The 17,212-nt window shown below is 47.9% G+C and overlaps 1 protein-coding gene across 3 annotated transcripts; it reads left to right on the forward strand.

Annotated features, from left to right (window-relative positions):
• The first annotated feature begins 439 nt into the window (after positions 1–439).
• LOC128307331 (syntaxin-binding protein 5) lies at positions 440–16,551 on the forward strand. Of its 3 annotated transcripts, none has more exons than XM_053045110.1 (23): positions 440–2,814; positions 5,710–5,807; positions 5,871–6,059; positions 6,252–6,386; positions 6,481–6,544; positions 6,658–6,865; positions 6,947–7,022; positions 7,132–7,292; positions 7,362–7,827; positions 7,909–7,987; positions 8,075–8,191; positions 8,374–8,510; positions 8,600–8,786; positions 10,694–11,030; positions 13,396–13,512; positions 13,590–13,712; positions 13,793–13,918; positions 13,997–14,188; positions 14,266–14,374; positions 14,687–14,773; positions 15,382–15,477; positions 15,569–15,693; positions 15,768–16,551. In XM_053045110.1, exons 1-23 carry the CDS (start codon positions 2,668–2,670, stop codon positions 16,028–16,030), a joined length of 3,639 nt encoding a protein of 1,212 aa, XP_052901070.1. In that variant the 5' UTR covers positions 440–2,667; the 3' UTR covers positions 16,031–16,551. The 3 variants fall into 3 exon arrangements, with proteins under 3 accessions (XP_052901070.1, XP_052901071.1, XP_052901072.1); XM_053045111.1 differs by lacking the exon at positions 10,694–11,030 and adding an exon at positions 11,718–12,003 and having other exon boundaries at positions 441–2,814; XM_053045112.1 differs by lacking the exon at positions 14,687–14,773 and having other exon boundaries at positions 441–2,814.
• Positions 16,552–17,212: the final 661 nt, after the last annotated feature.

Here is a 17,212-nt window from a genome sequence, read left to right on the forward strand (position 1 = left end):
GAAGAAGAATAAGGAGAAAAGGTCGAAAACCCCTCTTACATCATCTCAACTTTACGAACCGTAAAAGGAAGAAGAAAAACACTTTAAAGAACCACAAAAAATACAACCACCGTTAAAAAAGGCAAGGAAACGAAGAAGCGGAAAAACACAGAAAATTCGCATTAACAAAAACAAAAAAACAATTATTTGCACTACTTTTATTTTGTTTTTCTTTTACCTTCCCTTTCCTCACGTGTGTGTAAAAGTGCTGCAGTGTCCGACAAAAAAAATCATTCATTCATACAGCCCCACCCTTTTCTTTCGTCCTTTCAGCAACCACCCCCTCCTCCACCACCCCCTCGTTTTCATTGCCTCTATGTGCATACGTGCACATACCGATGCGGACGCATTTCACGAATTTTCTTCATTTTCCTTTCTCTCCCTAGTGCGCAAGGTGGAAAAAAGTGCTACTAATACTGCACAGGTGTGCGTAGCACCAGTGACTTTCAGTGTGTGCTTGTGGGTGTGTATCCGTGCGTGAATCCGTGTTGTTTCGAAATTGACCGTGCGTGCGTGCGTTATATCTCGTGTCGTCCGTATATGCGTGCGTGAAAAGTAGGCTGCTCGTTTTCACCCTCTCTCACCCTCCCCCACCCCCGCGCATTTCCACCATTCATATTTTCTCTTTTGTGTGTGCACACACGCGCGCACGCAGGTGAACGCATACAAACATACGCAGAGCGAGCCGTCACCGTCATCACACGAAGCCGATCTCGCTGGAGAGCGCGAGCACGAGAGCGAACGGTCGCTCGAAGCGAAAGCGAGAAGGGTGTACTGCTGGTGTTTGCGCCCAAAACCCGTGCCACTCTTTCATCTAGCGCTGTGCTACCAGCCTGAGGGGGGGCTGTCACCATGCGCCATGATGGGGAAAGCGAAACAGCATAACGCATTGCTCACCTGCCGAGCAGACTAACAAGAGAGAAAACACCCCCTGAACGATAAACGAGCGACCGAGTGAGAGCGAATAGGTGCGCGCGCAGGTGAAGGTGAAAAAGAGAGATCACCTTTCGCTCGCACACGTACTCAATTCCACAGCCGACCGAGAGACGAAGCGCTACGCAATATAACGCGCATTAGCAAACACTCTCTCCCTCTCTCCTTCTCTATCTCACCCTCGCCTTCTCTCTCATACCCACAAACTAGTAGCGCCACAAATTTGTTGGTTGGAACGAGCGAGTAAACAGCGAGCGTGAGAGTGCGCGCGCGCGCTCTCACACACCGCTTGCGCAAGAGCGAGAGCGGTATACTTTAATACCTTCACGGGGGTGAAAGAACAAAAAGCAAACCCTAGAGAGAGAGAGCGAACAGTGATGGCGTACGCAGCAGCAGCGACAGTAGCACCCGACCAGTATTAGTGCACCGCACGGTCCGTGACAGCAACACACTGGCAAGGCAGCGCTGAAGCGCAACGCACACGGGGTTTTTTTTTGACACGCGGGGAGTTTTTTTTCGTTGCGAAAAACGCGACCCGTTTTTGTTTTCCTCTGTTTGCGTGCACTCCTTTATCAAAAAAACGCGCCGGGACATGTAAACAGTGCCTATCAGTGCTTCCGGTGTTGTGAAACGGCGCGGGTGTCTGTGTGTGTGTGTGCACGCGTGCGGTGGTACGCAAAACACACGCAGCGATAATCTACCACAACGCCCAAGTGCGCCCACCCCTTCAAAAGCGGTTAACTGGGTCGCCACCGCCGTGTGTTTATAAGGAGAGATTAAAAGGCGCGCTTGAAAGGAAGACAGGGGGAACGCACAACACAGTCCCCAACAAACAAACCAACAAAAACAAAAGGAAAAAAAAAACAAACACGTAATGATGTACTTTGCGAGGCCAACGATTGATTGCTCGAACAAGAAGAACAGCTGGTTTCGCCCATTTTCGATGCGCTGATCGTGACGGCTGCCGAGTTCGATTAGAGCACACTACACACTACACACACACCACAAACACACCACACTTTCATACATACACACCACCCACACTCGGCTACACCCCGTATCTTCGACATCTCCTTGCTACAGTGACACAAAACACACACACACACTTACACGCTCGCAACACAACTCGCCACCTGGAAAAACCAACACCCCCCCCAGAGAGGCTTGAGAACTGTTTGGCGAAATTGTCCGTATCTGTCGTATTTTCCGACTGCAAAACATTACGTGGATCAGAAAGGAAGAGGTAGTAAGGTGAGGAGAACCCTTGCTTCAACCCTTAATCCACACAACATCGCCTTTCCTTCTGACGCTTTACGAGACAACAAAGCCCCCTCATCTTGCGCCTCAACCATATCCTCATCAAGCGGAAGGTTGTAGGACAAACAAGGACCCAAGGACCCCCAGGACGACCAGCGCAGTGCAAAGCCCGACACAAAAACAAAAACCCCCAGAAGCCAACAACAGCAACAGACAGACACATCCTAAAGAAAACCCGTCGATCAACTTTTCCCGCCCCGTCCCGCTCCTGTAGGCAGCTCGCCCGACATCCACCAGAATTTCCCATCCGGCGTCCATCTTCAACACACGCACGACGCACACACGCACTCACGACAACGGTGACGCACCCGCGGGTGTGTGTGTGTGTGTAAGTCGGTGGGGGGGCGGAGGCGGCATTGACACGGAAAGGCGGGAAAGATGAAGAAATTCACCTTCAAGGGCGTTTTGGACGGGTTTCGGTCGTCGGTCAACCAGCAGACACCGGCGGGTGGCGGTGCGGCCAAAATCTGCATCGAGCAGGAGATACAGGAAACGCTCCGTACGGAACACTTTCAGCTGAAAAAGGTAAATCTTTAACACCCTGTAGCTTTGCTTTGCAGTATTCCATTGTGCTTTGATTTCCAGCCGACATCGATACGGGAAGCGGTATTGTGTTTTAAAACTCGAAATTGATTAGATTTTTTGTTGTATTTGGGTGTTCCAAAGGGGGGGGTAAAGAGAGGAAGTACAAATAGCCTAAAAGGTGTGGAACGTCATTTGGGTGTGGTGAGTCTTTTTTGCTTCCTTGGGGTGTGTGCGGGCGCTAGAAGAGATTTGTGGGGTGATGCTGCTTTTAAGGGTGGTCAAAAATCCCCCACCCCCCATCCGCTGAACACACGTACACGGTGTATGTGTGATACATTCCTGTGTGCATCTCGACGCGGCGACTTGCCGCACCCGGCTGCTAACGTCATTTAAAACTGCGCATTCGCTCACGTACAACCTGATGGGGCGGGTTGTACATATTCTTCCTTTCCATCCCCATGATGTCATCCTAGCAAATCCGAAATAGCGTCAAGCGATAGAGAGCGACAGGTAGAGTGAAGAAACAAGCCGGAATCGTTACGGTGGTGCAACATTTTCGCAATCAAACAAAGAGAACCGTCGTCTTCTTCTACAAGCAAACAAACGCAGCCTCGCACAGCAGCTGGAACAATGCACATCTATCAAACGAAAGGCGAGCTCTCTGTTATATGCCCTCTCTACCGTCGGTTTTTTTTCTTGTTTTAGCTGTGCAACTTATTGATTTCTTCCTCCCCAATCCCCTTTCGGACGGATAGTATACAGCTTTGGGGATGAAAATTTCAACCCCGTAAACTTCGGGCACATGCTGAAGCTGACTTGCCAACGTCAATCATCCTGTTTTTGGCTCTGTGCACAATCACATCCTTTGCACGAAGACGAACCAGTTTTGGAAAATTTGAGCGCGGAATACTACACAAAAAAAACTGCATCTCTATGCCATTACGGATCGATATTTTTCCTCGCGGATGAAAGCGCAGGGGGCGGAAAAGAAAACGCGACTCCCACCCTCATATTGCCACCACACGCAGCATCTGGCGGTATAGGAGTTGGGGATAGAGGTGGTGTTCGGTGACAAATTCCGATACATTTTCTCATCAATTGTTTGATGAAACCGTTTGATTTAATGCCTATTCGGGCAACTAAATATGGATAATTGTTTGGGAAGCAATGTATTACAACATTCCATTATTTTTTTTTGTAGGCAATTGGCAGAGGGTGGTTTTATCGGAAAGAAAGGAAATCATTTTTTTCCACGTGAATCTGCTACATCATCGACAATTATAAGACATACGCAGATCCTTGCAGCCGCCTGAATGCGCATGTCCGTTACCTCTGGTGGTGTTCACTTCTACAGCACTACCCAAGATTGGGAACTCTGGCAGCGAAGGAGAGAGTGGGAGCGATGGTGTGTACCGTGTGTGGGTGGACAGGATTTAATTTTATTATTATTGCTTACCCTGCCCACCTTCGCCAAATGCAGACCCCGCAAGTGGGTTTGCTGTGAATATATATGTATATATATATATATTATGTGGGAAAAAGCTGTACACGAGTACACCCTTTAATCGACCCGTTCAGATTGGCGGAAAACAGCCAGCGTTTGTTTTATTTGGTATGTTACTGTATTAGCAAGCTATATCATAAGACACACGCGGCTATTTTCCCCAATCAAGCACCATCCGGCGAAGGTCATCATAATACATCATCCACACTGACTGGAACGCTGCACGAGAAACCGTTTTCTTCAACATATGGTTCAACTTCTCTTATACTCTGCAGACCTGCGAATATATCAGGTGCCAACTAAACACAATAATTTCAACGTCGTCCGTCCGTGATTAGAGTAGAGCGAAAGATAGAGCAGGATAATCAGAAGGGTCAGCAGTTGTTATCCGCAAAATAAAATTCCGTTTACACTCCGTCGGCATACCATTCATCCTCAACCTTACCAGAAAATGGCGAGCCAAACATAAAATCGATAGCCTGACTGGATGATGGGCCCAGCACGATCACACGAAGAAAATTTTGTCCACGGTCATGTGAGCAGCATCCCCCTCACACTTATCAACACCGCTGTACCCCTCCCTCGGGTTCCCCCCGTTGATGCACCGTTGGACATTTTGTTTTTCCTACCCCAACAACGGTACGAATCAATAATTCTTGCAGTTTTTTTTTTTGGCGTGCCATACTAGGCCCGCGCGAGTTGCGCTTTCCCGTTGCTGCCTCGCCCGACGATATTGGAGCAGCTACCCAATTTTCCAGCAGCCTCGCGCACTGCGCAGATGTGCTTTTGAACTCTCCCGCTCCAGGTGGGGGAGTCGTGTGAGGGAGTAAAACAGTAAGGAGGGGAAGAAAATGTCCTCCCCTCAGTTCAGCTTACCGTTACCACCCGGAGTAGCTCCCCTTTTATATCATGAGTGTGCGCACAAGATGCACCGTTTTATGTCCGTGCCCATGTGGTGTAGTTTTTGCTAGCAATCATTTACTACATTTATAAAACGTATAAAACGTTTTATGATGAAAATTGTACAATACTTTCGAAGTATAAGCGATGCACTTCACAGGGCTATTGATTTAAAATCGTTCGGAATTACGATTCTTATCGAAACGGGTACCTTGGGAAGGGGACGTTTTAATACCTGTATATTATGATAATCAATAGTTGACATATTAAGATGATAGATAACAGGTAATAGCTATAATATGTGTTGGGGCTATCGTCGTCCGGAAGATGTCCGGAAGACTACTATACTGATGCCATATGGAACCGGTCGGCAGAACCTCCTGCTATATGCTTTCTCGATATACATGTAAAACTATACACATCTACAATTACTCGTGCAGTCTAGCTCAAACCTTAATTATCTCCCCTGCCTTTCCAATTTTCACCAACAGACCTTTCGCCATGGCTTTCCCTACTCGCCCACGGCGCTGGCCTTCGATCCCGTCCAGCGAATTTTGGCCGTGGGGGACAAGTTTGGCTCCATGCGGCTGTAAGTATAGTGTAGCAACCATTCCCTCAACCGCTGTTCAATAAGCGTTTGATTGTTTTCCAGGTTGGGCAAGTTCGGTGTGGATGCCTGCGTGAAGCACGAGGGTGAATCGGCCTGTGCCGTCAATCTGATCGAGTTCCTGGTAAATGAGGGGTGCCTGGTGACGGCCACCGCCGACGATACGCTGCATCTATGGAATTTCCACACCAAAATCCCGAAGGTGGTGCAGAGCCTGAAGTTCCAGCGGGAAAGGTAATTGTACGAGCGTTTGTAGTGTGGTCTGTTGGAACGGGGGAGATTTACAGTCAACGAGCTTTTTAAGGAAATGTTTGACAACTATTTATTTATTTTTGACAACTATTTGACAGTAAATCTCCCCCCGAAGCTTATCGAAGAAACAAAGAAAGAATCCTCAATGATTTGCTCAATTGTCCATATTCACAGAATATCTCGGCTGCATCTGCCCATCGGTACCAAGTGGCTGTACATTGGAACAGAGAAGGGCAATACGCACATCGCCCACGTCGATTCGTTCACCCTCAGCGGCTACGTTATCAATTGGAACAAAGCTATCGATCCGTAAGGCAATCGCGCGTAGATGTTCCCCGTAGAATGATCCCCTGGTCGCTAACGCTGTGTGTGTGTGTTTTTTTATGTTTTGTTTTCATTCTAGCATTCGCAAGACGCACCCCGGCGCAGTGGTTCACCTGTCCGATAATCCGCTGGATGCAAACAAGGTAAGCTCTGCCCCGGGTGGCATGGGATGTACAGGAACGGGCGCTAATTTTGCACGTGTGCTAACATTTTTTGTCATTCGCTTTCCGTGGTGCGGACTCTGTTCTGAACACAGCTGCTAATAGGATTCGAGTCCGGTCAATTAGTGCTGTGGGATATGAGAGGAAAATGTGCGGAATTTCGCTGGCTGTCGCAAGAGCCGCTCAGCTCCTGCTCCTGGCATCACGAAGGGAAACACTTCATAACATCACACACCGACGGTTCTTTATGTACGTGGCCTTTGAAACTTTCACCAAAACCCTTAACTCATAGTTTTCCTCACGGTAAGTGAACTTGATCAGGGCGGATAATCCCGATATCTTCCCCGAAGCATTCCCCTATAATTGAACCCTCTTTATCCGCAGCTAAAACGAACAAGGAAGGAAAAACGGAAAGCTGTAACTCTATTCAAAAAGTCGAAGTGAAAACGAATAGAATAGGGTAAGGAAGGGCCACAAACTGGTCGCTACCATCAATTGTTTCGAGTTTCGTTTTTACTAATCGACTTCGTTCGTCTTTTCGTTTCTCTCGCCTCTACTTATATCAACAGAGATCAATTTACCATTTTCTCGGGCGGTCTGCCGACGGAGAAATGCAGTCCCAAGTCGCACTGCATCACCGTCATGGTGCAGGGCAAATCGACGACCGTCCTGGAGATGGAGCACAGCGTAGTCGACTTTGTGACCATGTGCGAGAGTCCGTGGGTCAGCGGTACGCTAAATCTACCCAACGCTCAGCTTCATTGAACCTTAACTGAATGCACCCATTCTTTTTCCCCAGACCTGCAAGAACCGTACGCCGTGGCGGTACTGCTGCAGAATGACCTCGTACTGATCGACCTGCTGACGCCCGGCTATCCCACGTTCGAGTCGCCTTATTCGATGGACCTGCACGAGTCGCAGATCACCTGCTGTACCTACCTGGCCGACTGTCCGTCCGATCTGGTGCCCGCGTTCTACTCGGTTGGACGGAGCGCGGCCACGAACCGGCGCTCCGGCTACTCCGAGCGCGAGTGGCCGATCAATGGCGGCGAATGGCAGCCGACCTCCTGCAGCTATTCGGAAATTATCCTCACCGGTCACCAGGACGGTTCGATCAAGTTCTGGGACTCCAGTGCCGGTACGCTGCAGGTGCTGTACAAGTTGAAGACGTCGAAGATCTTCGAGAAACCCCGAGTGAGATCGCTGGACAGCGGCGAGGAGGACCCGTTAGCCATTTCAATGCTGTCCCTGTGTGCGGAATCGAGGTGTGTGGCTGGTTTTGTGATTATTATTATTTCGCTTGTTAAATATATTGCAAGTTCACTGTTTGTTTTCAAACGTTGCAGAAAGCTTTGTGTTGCCTGCAACTGTGGTTATGTCGTTCTGTTCAAGTTCCGGAGAGCCGAAAGCACCGGGGACATTGTGGTGAGTAGCTTGCCCTCATTAAGATACGCAGCCACCGATTCAGTGTCAGACAGTTTATGCGCCGTGTTATGTGCTTTACTTCGGCAGGTTTTGGACATTCCGTTCACCATGGAAACTTTTACCGAATTTGAAGGCAGTCCCGAATGTGAGTTCATACCTAAATCACTGCCAAAAACCGTTGACTCAACCGAGAGCGATAAGAAGGTAGGTACGATGAAGTGCTTTGAACTGAATGAATCAATCTGAATCAATAATTTAAAGATACATGAATCCCCCTCCTACTCCACCGTTAGTAAGCAATGACTCCACACTAAAGATTCATATCTTTCATATCTGATTCTTCTCAAAAGATTCATTAATCATCTCATCTTCTTCTCCCTTAACAGAACTGCAGTTTATTGAAGGTGAAAACTGGACCACAGCGAAAGCCACCCGGGTTTCAAGCTCAGCTGGTATGCGTTCCGTCGTGGGCGTGTGGCAGTGTGCAGATAACTGCGCTCACCATCAACTCCAACTACGGACTGTAAGATTCTCGTACCACATGCCAAACAACAGATGGGTTTTGCAAACAATATGTTATTGTTTTTTGTTTTTTTGTTTTTGCATTTGCAGTATGGCGTACGGCAACGAGTACGGCTTAACGATAGTGGATATTGTGAAGAAAACGTGCGTGCTAAACCTGTGCACCCAGGAAATCTATGGCGCCCAGGACCCGTACTCGCGGACGCCCCGAAGTCCGAAGCGTTTGGAAAATAGTCAATCGAAGGACGATTCATTGCGTTCCCCTAGTATAGATCAGGTACGGTACGGGATATGCCGGCGCAACCATACAATCGAACGAAGCCCTCGTTCTGTGTATTAACCAATCTTCACATATACGCACACATACATACACACCAACACATAAACGGCAATATGCTCATGTACTATATTCAAATGCATCCAACTCGGTAGCCAGTACGGGAACCATTGTATGTGTGTGTGTGTGTGTGGGTACGTGTGTATGTAACGCGTTTCTTGTACAGATGTGTGTAGGTGTGTGTGTGTGTGTTGTTTTATTCACACGCAAGGAAGGGAGCAGAGAGTCGAAAGGATAAAGATTCGGTACCGTACACACCTGACGTTTACTAACCCTCCCTACTAAATCCCGAGTCCGGAAGGGTTGGGGGAGAGGGGGGGGGGGGGAGTCTCCTCATCCGCTACCTTCTCACATTAAACGGAGCAAGGGTTCTAACACTCACACTGGTTGCGCGTCCTGGTACGATCGCATCTCAACCATCTCGTTCATCCCCGTTGCACAGCGCGGTTCACATACACACCCATACCTTCATGCACGTACGCGGGTGGCAAGGGGGGATATGGGGGCATGTACAGTAGCAAACGCGCGGAAAGGGAAAACCTTCATCGTCTCCTCACACTGCCATTTTGTTCGTGTTGATGCTTTGAACGCGGCTGCCTAATAATGCCTAAGAAGCAGCGAGAATACGCCTAGAGTACCAGCAACACATCCACATCACTATCGCCTAGGTTCGTTCATTCTCTCAACCTCCCTTTATCGGCGAATACATCCGATCGGCTCGTATTAGCTAGTTGTAGGTGAAGCACTAACCCAAATATGGCTAGATTAAGTGTCCGTTTCGGGAGCGTTGGTTCCCAATGCGTTGGTGTTTTTATTTTGTAATAGACCTAACGTACTGGAGATCATGGAACGCAAAGAGCAAGCCACGCAGGTCTCAGTTTTGCTGAGGCACTAGGAACTTTACGAATCTTCTAATTGGAGCGGAAAAGTCAAATATCCCAGTCCAAAACAGTTCTCAAACTATCAAACGCTTTGCGTTTCCTGATTCCGGGTGACGATCAAGATACATACGCCTGCAAAAAGCACTATCGACTCCAGTAAGTCAGTACATCGAACACTCATGTGAGGTTGTGCTCTTTCGTGCCCGTACATTGAGAGGGCCGGTGGACAGCACGGTCAAAATTCCTACCGAAGGAGACGGAACCACCTGTTACGATGCCCATAAACAACGCTGTTTGGTGTGCGTCTCCTTCGCCTGCCTTTCACTCTCTCTCTCTCTCTGTTCCTGTCTGAACACGACACGTAAATTTGTATAACAAAAAAATAGAGTGTTGACCAATCGCACCATTTTGATGAACCGGAATGTACAGCAGCGGAAAGTGCGTTTTAGCGTTGGTCCCTGTAATGCGCATATACCGTAGTTGTGTTTTGTTAGCTGGTGTTTGTCACACGGCAGTGTCACGCGTGGGCGTCGTGGGCTACTAGAGCGCTCGGTAGTATAACACGCACCATTGTTTTGTTTTTTTTTAATTCTCCATATATATTTCGTTTTTTTTTCGCCAACTACCAAACCTAGTCGTGCGTCGTATGTTTTGTGCCGTTGTCCTTGTTTGCGTTTGCTCTTTTTGTTTTCCTTGTGTTGCGATCCACTAACCCAATTTGTCCACGTACTCGGCCGCGTACGTGTGCTCCATTAGCCTCTATACATATACTACCGAACCGAAACCTTCCATCGTAGTTCAGCCACTAACCTCCCAACTAGGCCGAATACGGGCGTGGCCAGATGCGCTTTTTCTTTACGGGGAAAACCGGTAGAAACCCCACTGTTTTGTGTGCGTGTGTTGAGAGCGATAGTAGATATGACGAACGAAGATTACCGAAACAAAGCTATCTGTGTTTGACTCCAGACCGGCCACGATGAGCCGGCACGACCGGAACAGATGGGCGAAACGGTGGGTCCCTCGGTACCCTGTCCGGCCGTTCCGCCTTCCACCTTCGCTACCTGCGCGTCGAGTGGTGCACCGGGCACCACCAACACCGTGAGCAGGGAGCCGGCCACTATGCCGGACTGTGATGTGGAGGAGCCACCGCCGGTGATGGGGGCGGTGGCTGGGGTGCCGGGCCCAGCGCAGATGCAGGCACCACCGGTCGACGAGGCGGCTGCGGCGGCGGCGGCGGCGGCACGGCGTGCCAAGAAATCTTTCATAGAATCCCTCCCACTGCCGAAGTGGCTGCGGAGTTTGAGTAAGTACCGTGCCTCTCGGGGGGAGGGTGTGTGTATGTTAACCATCTCGGTAAACTATGGTCCACCGTACCACCGCATACCATCGCGTATATCTCTCATGTGCATCACCCCATCATCATCACCCTCTTAATCTCCACCCCAACCCCCCCCCCCCCCCCCCTGACCTGCCCAAGCCCATTCCCTTCGTCTGGTCTATTCGTGCTCTGGGTCTTGGCGTCTTCCTCCACCTCGATAGTGTCGTGTTCTCGGCTAGCTAGGGCAGCTCTGAACGCTGAGCTCTAAGGTTCTTCCGTACACAGGTCCGCATACACGCAACACAAGAATACACTCACCAACCCCAGGATGTTGTAAGGGTCTCTCTCGGTCAGGTATTCCGCACAATTCGGGAGACTTCTACTCTTACCTCGGGACACGGTATCTGTAGTGGCGTCAATGGTGATCGCTATCATCCACCAGCTGGGCTAGTTGTGCGTGGCACCGGTCATCAGTTGATCAGTCTCTTTTTGTTTTAGTTTTGATAGGTGCCACCAAAATGCCTCATATCACGTTCTGCTCTCTCTCTCTCTCTCGTCATCTTAACATCCCTTGCCTCTCACCAAAAAAAAAAACTACTCTACCTCCACCCCCCCCCCCCCCCCCATTCCCCCTTCCTCTATTCCCCAACAATTAACTCCCACCCCGTACAGATAAATGGGCTCGTCGGTGGTGGCAGTGGCAGCGGTGGTGGAGGAGGCGGTGGCGCCGGCGGCGGTGGCAGCGGCAGCGGTGGCGGCGGTGGCGGCATCGGAAGCGGCACCACGTCCAGCTCCGCGACGACACCGAACGCGGTCAACTCGAACATGCCGCTGTCGATGTACGAGCGAGGCATGAGCATATCAAGTGCCGGAAGTCCGAGCAAGCGCACTGGAGCTGGAAGCGGATCCACGACAATAACGGGTCTGACAGACTCGGTCAGGAAATCACGATCGCAAGGTGCCCATCCAAAATCTTCCACAATTTTGCGCACACTCACACACACTTTGTTTCGGTTGAGTTTCTTTTGTTTTTGTTTTGTTGTTGCTGTTGTTGTTGTTGTTGTTTTTTGTCTTTTCTTATTCCTGCTCTCCTGTTTCCAATTTTCCACAATTCACGATTTCAACATGACACATCACACCTTACACCCACTAGCTTTGTTTTTTTTTTCTCATGTGCTGCTGCTGCACTACGTTTCACCCTTCACCTCCTTAGTTCGTTGCGATTTTAGTAGTGTTATACCTCATGAATCATTTCTGAAGAATCATGCTTAGACATCTTCAGTGAAGTCATTCCAATTGTGAGTCGACATACGAAAGACTCAGTAATCTCCAAAGAGAGATGCATCTTCAAAAGTTCAGTTTTAGAAATTCATGAATCTCTAAAGAATCAACGATTCATATGTCTTCAAAGACTCTTTTGTTTCATAAGATTCATGAATCTCCAAAGAACTTTATAAATAGTAATGGAGAAAAGATTTTATTGCATCTCTAAAGGCAACGATTGATGTATCTCCAAAGATTGATGAATCTTCAAAGATTCAACTCACTTCTAGAATCACTTTTATCGCAAAAGATTCATGTATTTGTGAAAATCATAATAAATAGCTCACAATTCTTCATAATAGAGCTCCAGTATCATTCAATCGGCTGAAGGATTCATCTTGATTGATGAAGTAGAATCGGGCTTCTCGCTGTCACTCCCCTGGAAATAAGTTTGCTTTTTTCTTTTTTTCTTCATTTAGTCCATTCCGCCCATTTCTTAGCGTCTTTTTAAAATGAGTTCATATGTTTGTTCGTTTGTTTTTGTCACCAATGCATTTCTTCTCCCGGTTTGTTTTGACCACAATCGTTTGTTTCTGGGTCTTATTATATTTTAGTTTAGCTGTGTGTTATTTGTTTCTGTTACGTAAAATTTTATCGAACCTTCATTCGTTAATAGATGGTAGTTTTGTTGCGATATAGCAAATTAACCGAACAACTCCAAGCAATCGAACAGTTACTTAGTTTCGTTAGTATATGCCGGGAAAGATAATTTTGTTATGCGCATTGCATACCTTGGGGCGCACGACAAAATTACCTTCTGGACAGCACTATTTGCCATATATCCTTCTTCGCCTCTGCCCTTTAGAACTGGTTTTGTTTGTTTCTCTCAGCACGCTTTCTCCGGGATAAGTTTTTAGTCACTCTGCCACTCCTACTCCCCACTCTTCTGCCCTATTTTTTTATCGTTCACCAAATATTTCGTTGGTAAACAATTTTAAAACAATTTCTAACGTACGGTAACCCGTATACATCGCGCGCATCTCGGGCGGGTCATTCGGGTTGTGGTTTTCCGCTTCTCTATTCACAGATAAATTGGATAACTCATTCTCGAGATCTCGTTCATCTTCTATGTCAAGCTTAGAAAATAATGCAATGGAGGCTGTGACTTGTTTGGCTTTTGCCGATAGTTATGTAAAAAAAAGCGGTAAGTAAGATGTTGTAAGAAGCTGTTAAATCGAATGATGTGATTGTTTTCCTGGGATTGTTTCCTGACATTTGTAGATCCCTCAATGGCGTTGCCTACTGCATGGTTAGGAACCAGTTTAGGATCGATCCTAACCATCTCTCTATCCATTCCGGAGAACGATCTGAGAAAAGCGAACGTGGTCCAGTCGGCACCAACCGGTAAGTGTGTGCTCATGCATGCTGATGGCATGCCCGCAAACGGCGCAGATTAATCCCAAAATCATTCCTTACCCTTGCAGGAGCTATGTTCCGGCTGAAGGGGTCCATCCTTTCGATGTCACTGCTTGACTGTAACGGGGCACTCATTCCGTACTCGTTTGAAAGCTGGCGCGAAGATTCGAAGGACGGCAAAGAAAAGCGGGAAAGTATGTGCAGACAATGCCCGCAACGATCGGGCCATTCACTCACCTTAACGCTTCTCTTCCCGTGTTCCGTTTCCGCAGGGACGCCAACCAAGACATCATCCACCAAGATGAGCCCTACCAATCCGGACGGTTTGTGCGATCGGCAATTCATAGCGATCGCGAGCGAGAAGCAGGCGGGCGTGTTTGCACTACCCAGCCAAAACTGCGTCTACCGGAAGAAGCTGGTCGATTTCGATTTTATCGTGAAGGCAGAAATCATTAGCATGAAAGGTGGGACATACTTTTCTGGGAGCAAATTCACGCTCAGGAGCTTTAACTTACACGCATGTTCATCTACCGTTTCGCAGATAGTGTCTGCCTGATATGCTACGCTTCTAACGGGCATCTGATGGTGTTTACTCTACCGAGCCTGAAACCGCTGCTCGAAGTTGATTTTCTTCCATTGGCCGATCTAAGGTATGTGGGTAGAGGGGTACCGGCAGCCTGCCATATGTAATGCGGTTCGGGTCTCCTTGTCCATGTAACTAACCCCACTAACACACCGGGCCGGCACGTGATACAAAAGATGGAGCTAATGAACAACACCCCCATCATTCATGTCATCTACGCTTACTCCACACTTTTAATTAAACACAAACACACAAACATGCACATTTATATAAATATATATACAAACACATCCTTGTTTCCATCTAGTTCCTATTCACAAACAACCCGACACCCGCACGGCACCGTTCAAGCTAAATAACTCGTTCTCTTCACACACAGTTTCCAAACCAAGTGTAAACAGGGCGTGGTGGATCCAATGCTGTCCATTTGGGGGCAACAACTTATAGTCAATGAAGATTCGAATGTGTAAGTGATGCTTTGCCAACGCACGATCCTTGAACTTGAGCTGCGCGCTTAAGGAAAACGGTTAAAACGAAAAATGCGCAGCCGGTTTCGTTTGTACGTCGGTTTTTCTTCTACGTCGAGTGTTAATGCGATATCGTTTCTTCGATCAGAACATACCACAAAGGGGGTTTTTGGGGAGTTTTTTTTTTCCTTTGCTGGGTTATATATTGTGGGGGTATGAATGTAAAGGTTGTTCGGGGGGGGGGGGATGACTGCTCCTGCTTTATGGAGCAACATCCGCCAAAATGCGTTTGTGTCACACATTGCCAGATCTGCTTCATCTATCATCTCAACACGAACAGCATTCCGGCGTGCGGTTTTGCAAGCTATATATGTATAAAAAAAAGAAATAAATTAACATTCTGGAACGCGGAAAAGTGTTCCAACTCAAACTAACTCACCCACTTACCCACAGCCACTGTTGTGTACCATGCCAAACTAAAACGTTTCCTTTATTTTCCTTCCGTTCTTTTCACCCTTTTCCGGCGACACTCGGCTTTGTTTTCACGCAAAAAAAAAACAACCCTTTCCCTCCAACACCGAAACGTCCCCGTTTTTGTCACCCGCAGGATTTCACGGACGTTTAGCTTTAGTAACAAGGGCCACGGATTGTATCTAGCCACACCCACCGAAATCCAAAAATTTACCGTTTGCCAAGAATTCAGGTGAGTGTTCGTGGTTGGTGTGGAGTTGAGTTGACCTAATATAACCCCCTGTCGTACTACCGAACCTGCTGTACTTGCTTGTGTTATGCAGCCACCAATACAACAATATGCTTGGCGATCTCTACGTACCTCATGAAATGCCGGAAGCACCGAAGGAAAGCTTCTTCAAAGGACTGTTCGGCGGAGGCATGCGCAACCTCGACCGAGAGGAGCTGTGTAAGTAAACCACCCGGCGCCATCCGGCTATTGCGTAACGCTCACCATCATTAACCTATTACCCTCACCTTCAGTCGGTGAATCGAGCGGCAAGGCGAACCGATCGGTGGCGAAACACATTCCCGGGCCGAACGCCAACATCCAGGAGCTGAATGCCCGGACGACGTCGGTAACGTCGGAGATCGGTAAGGCGCACCAGCTCATGCTCGAGCGCGGCGACAAGCTGAGCCAGCTGGAGGAGCGCACCGAGCGGATGGCGAACGAGGCGCAACAGTTCTCCAGTTCCGCTCATCTGCTGATGAACAAGTATAAGGACAAAAAGTGGTACCAGTTGTAAATCACCCCCTCCCCCCTCCCAACAAGGGGTGCTTTTTAACACGGCGTGCGGATACGAAGGACACGCAGGATTTGCGTTATAAGTGTGCGTGTGTGCGCGTGTGCTTCGCTGTGGGGTGCATGGTTGTGACCATACGGTTTTGTTTGCCAATGCTGTTACGGAGTGAAAACCCCTGCACGCAACCATGCACTACCGACACTCACACATACACACACACATCTATATTCACATGCGCGCCCACACACGCACAGGAAAAGAAGGAGACCGTTCCAACGCATCTGCCGCACACCGGTGGAGAGCTAAAACATAATGGCCGGTTTTTGCTTAGTGCCACACACACACCTGGCAACCCCTTCGTTACGGAAGGGGTGTACTGGGAATGGAAGGGGGTGGGTGGTGCAACATATTTTTTTCCACCGGCTAACAACTGGGTGGAAATGAGGAAAGAGTAGAAAACAAACCAATGTTCCGTGGGGCATTGTGTGGGAAAAAATGGGGACACAGACACACCATCACCACCACCACCACCACCACCAAATTACCCTCTAAACCAAGCAAGCACACACATGTTACACAAAGCAAAAATGGAACGGTAAAGCAGCGAGGGGGGAGGGTGGTGGTGCGATACAAAAAAAAACAAACAAACAAACAAACAAAAAAAGCGAAAAAGCAACAAAAAAAACCACAAGCAGAGCAGGGAGCCCAGGTTACACCGTAGAACATTATGTTTACTCGTTGAAAATTTTTAGAACATAAGCATTAAAAAAGGAATCAAGAAGCTGCGGTAAAGCAACAACAACAACAACAACAAAACACACAGAGGGGCAGGCAGGAAGACAAAAGTGAAAGTGTGCAACTAGAGGGAAAGAAAACCCCCGATTGGAGTATAGCTGAGAAATGGCAGCAGCAGCTAAAATGGAAAGCAGCAAACATGTTATATTAAATTATTTTTTAACTTAATAACGAACAAAAGCAGCAACAAAAAAAAAGAAGAGAGAAAGTGAGAGCAACAAAAATCGGAAGAAAAACCAAGTCATTACTCAGTAAAGATGCAAAATAAAGCAGAACAATACAAACGAGAAGACCAGATGAAGAAGAAAAAAGAAATAATGAAGTAGTAGCAGAATAAGCAGATGAAAAAAAAACACGTATAGTGAAAGTGTTTGCCAGGCAGTTTTCGGA

The sequence above is a fragment of the Anopheles moucheti genome, chromosome X (genome assembly GCF_943734755.1).
Source record: "Anopheles moucheti chromosome X, idAnoMoucSN_F20_07, whole genome shotgun sequence".
Lineage (NCBI taxonomy): Eukaryota > Metazoa > Arthropoda > Insecta > Diptera > Culicidae > Anopheles > Anopheles moucheti.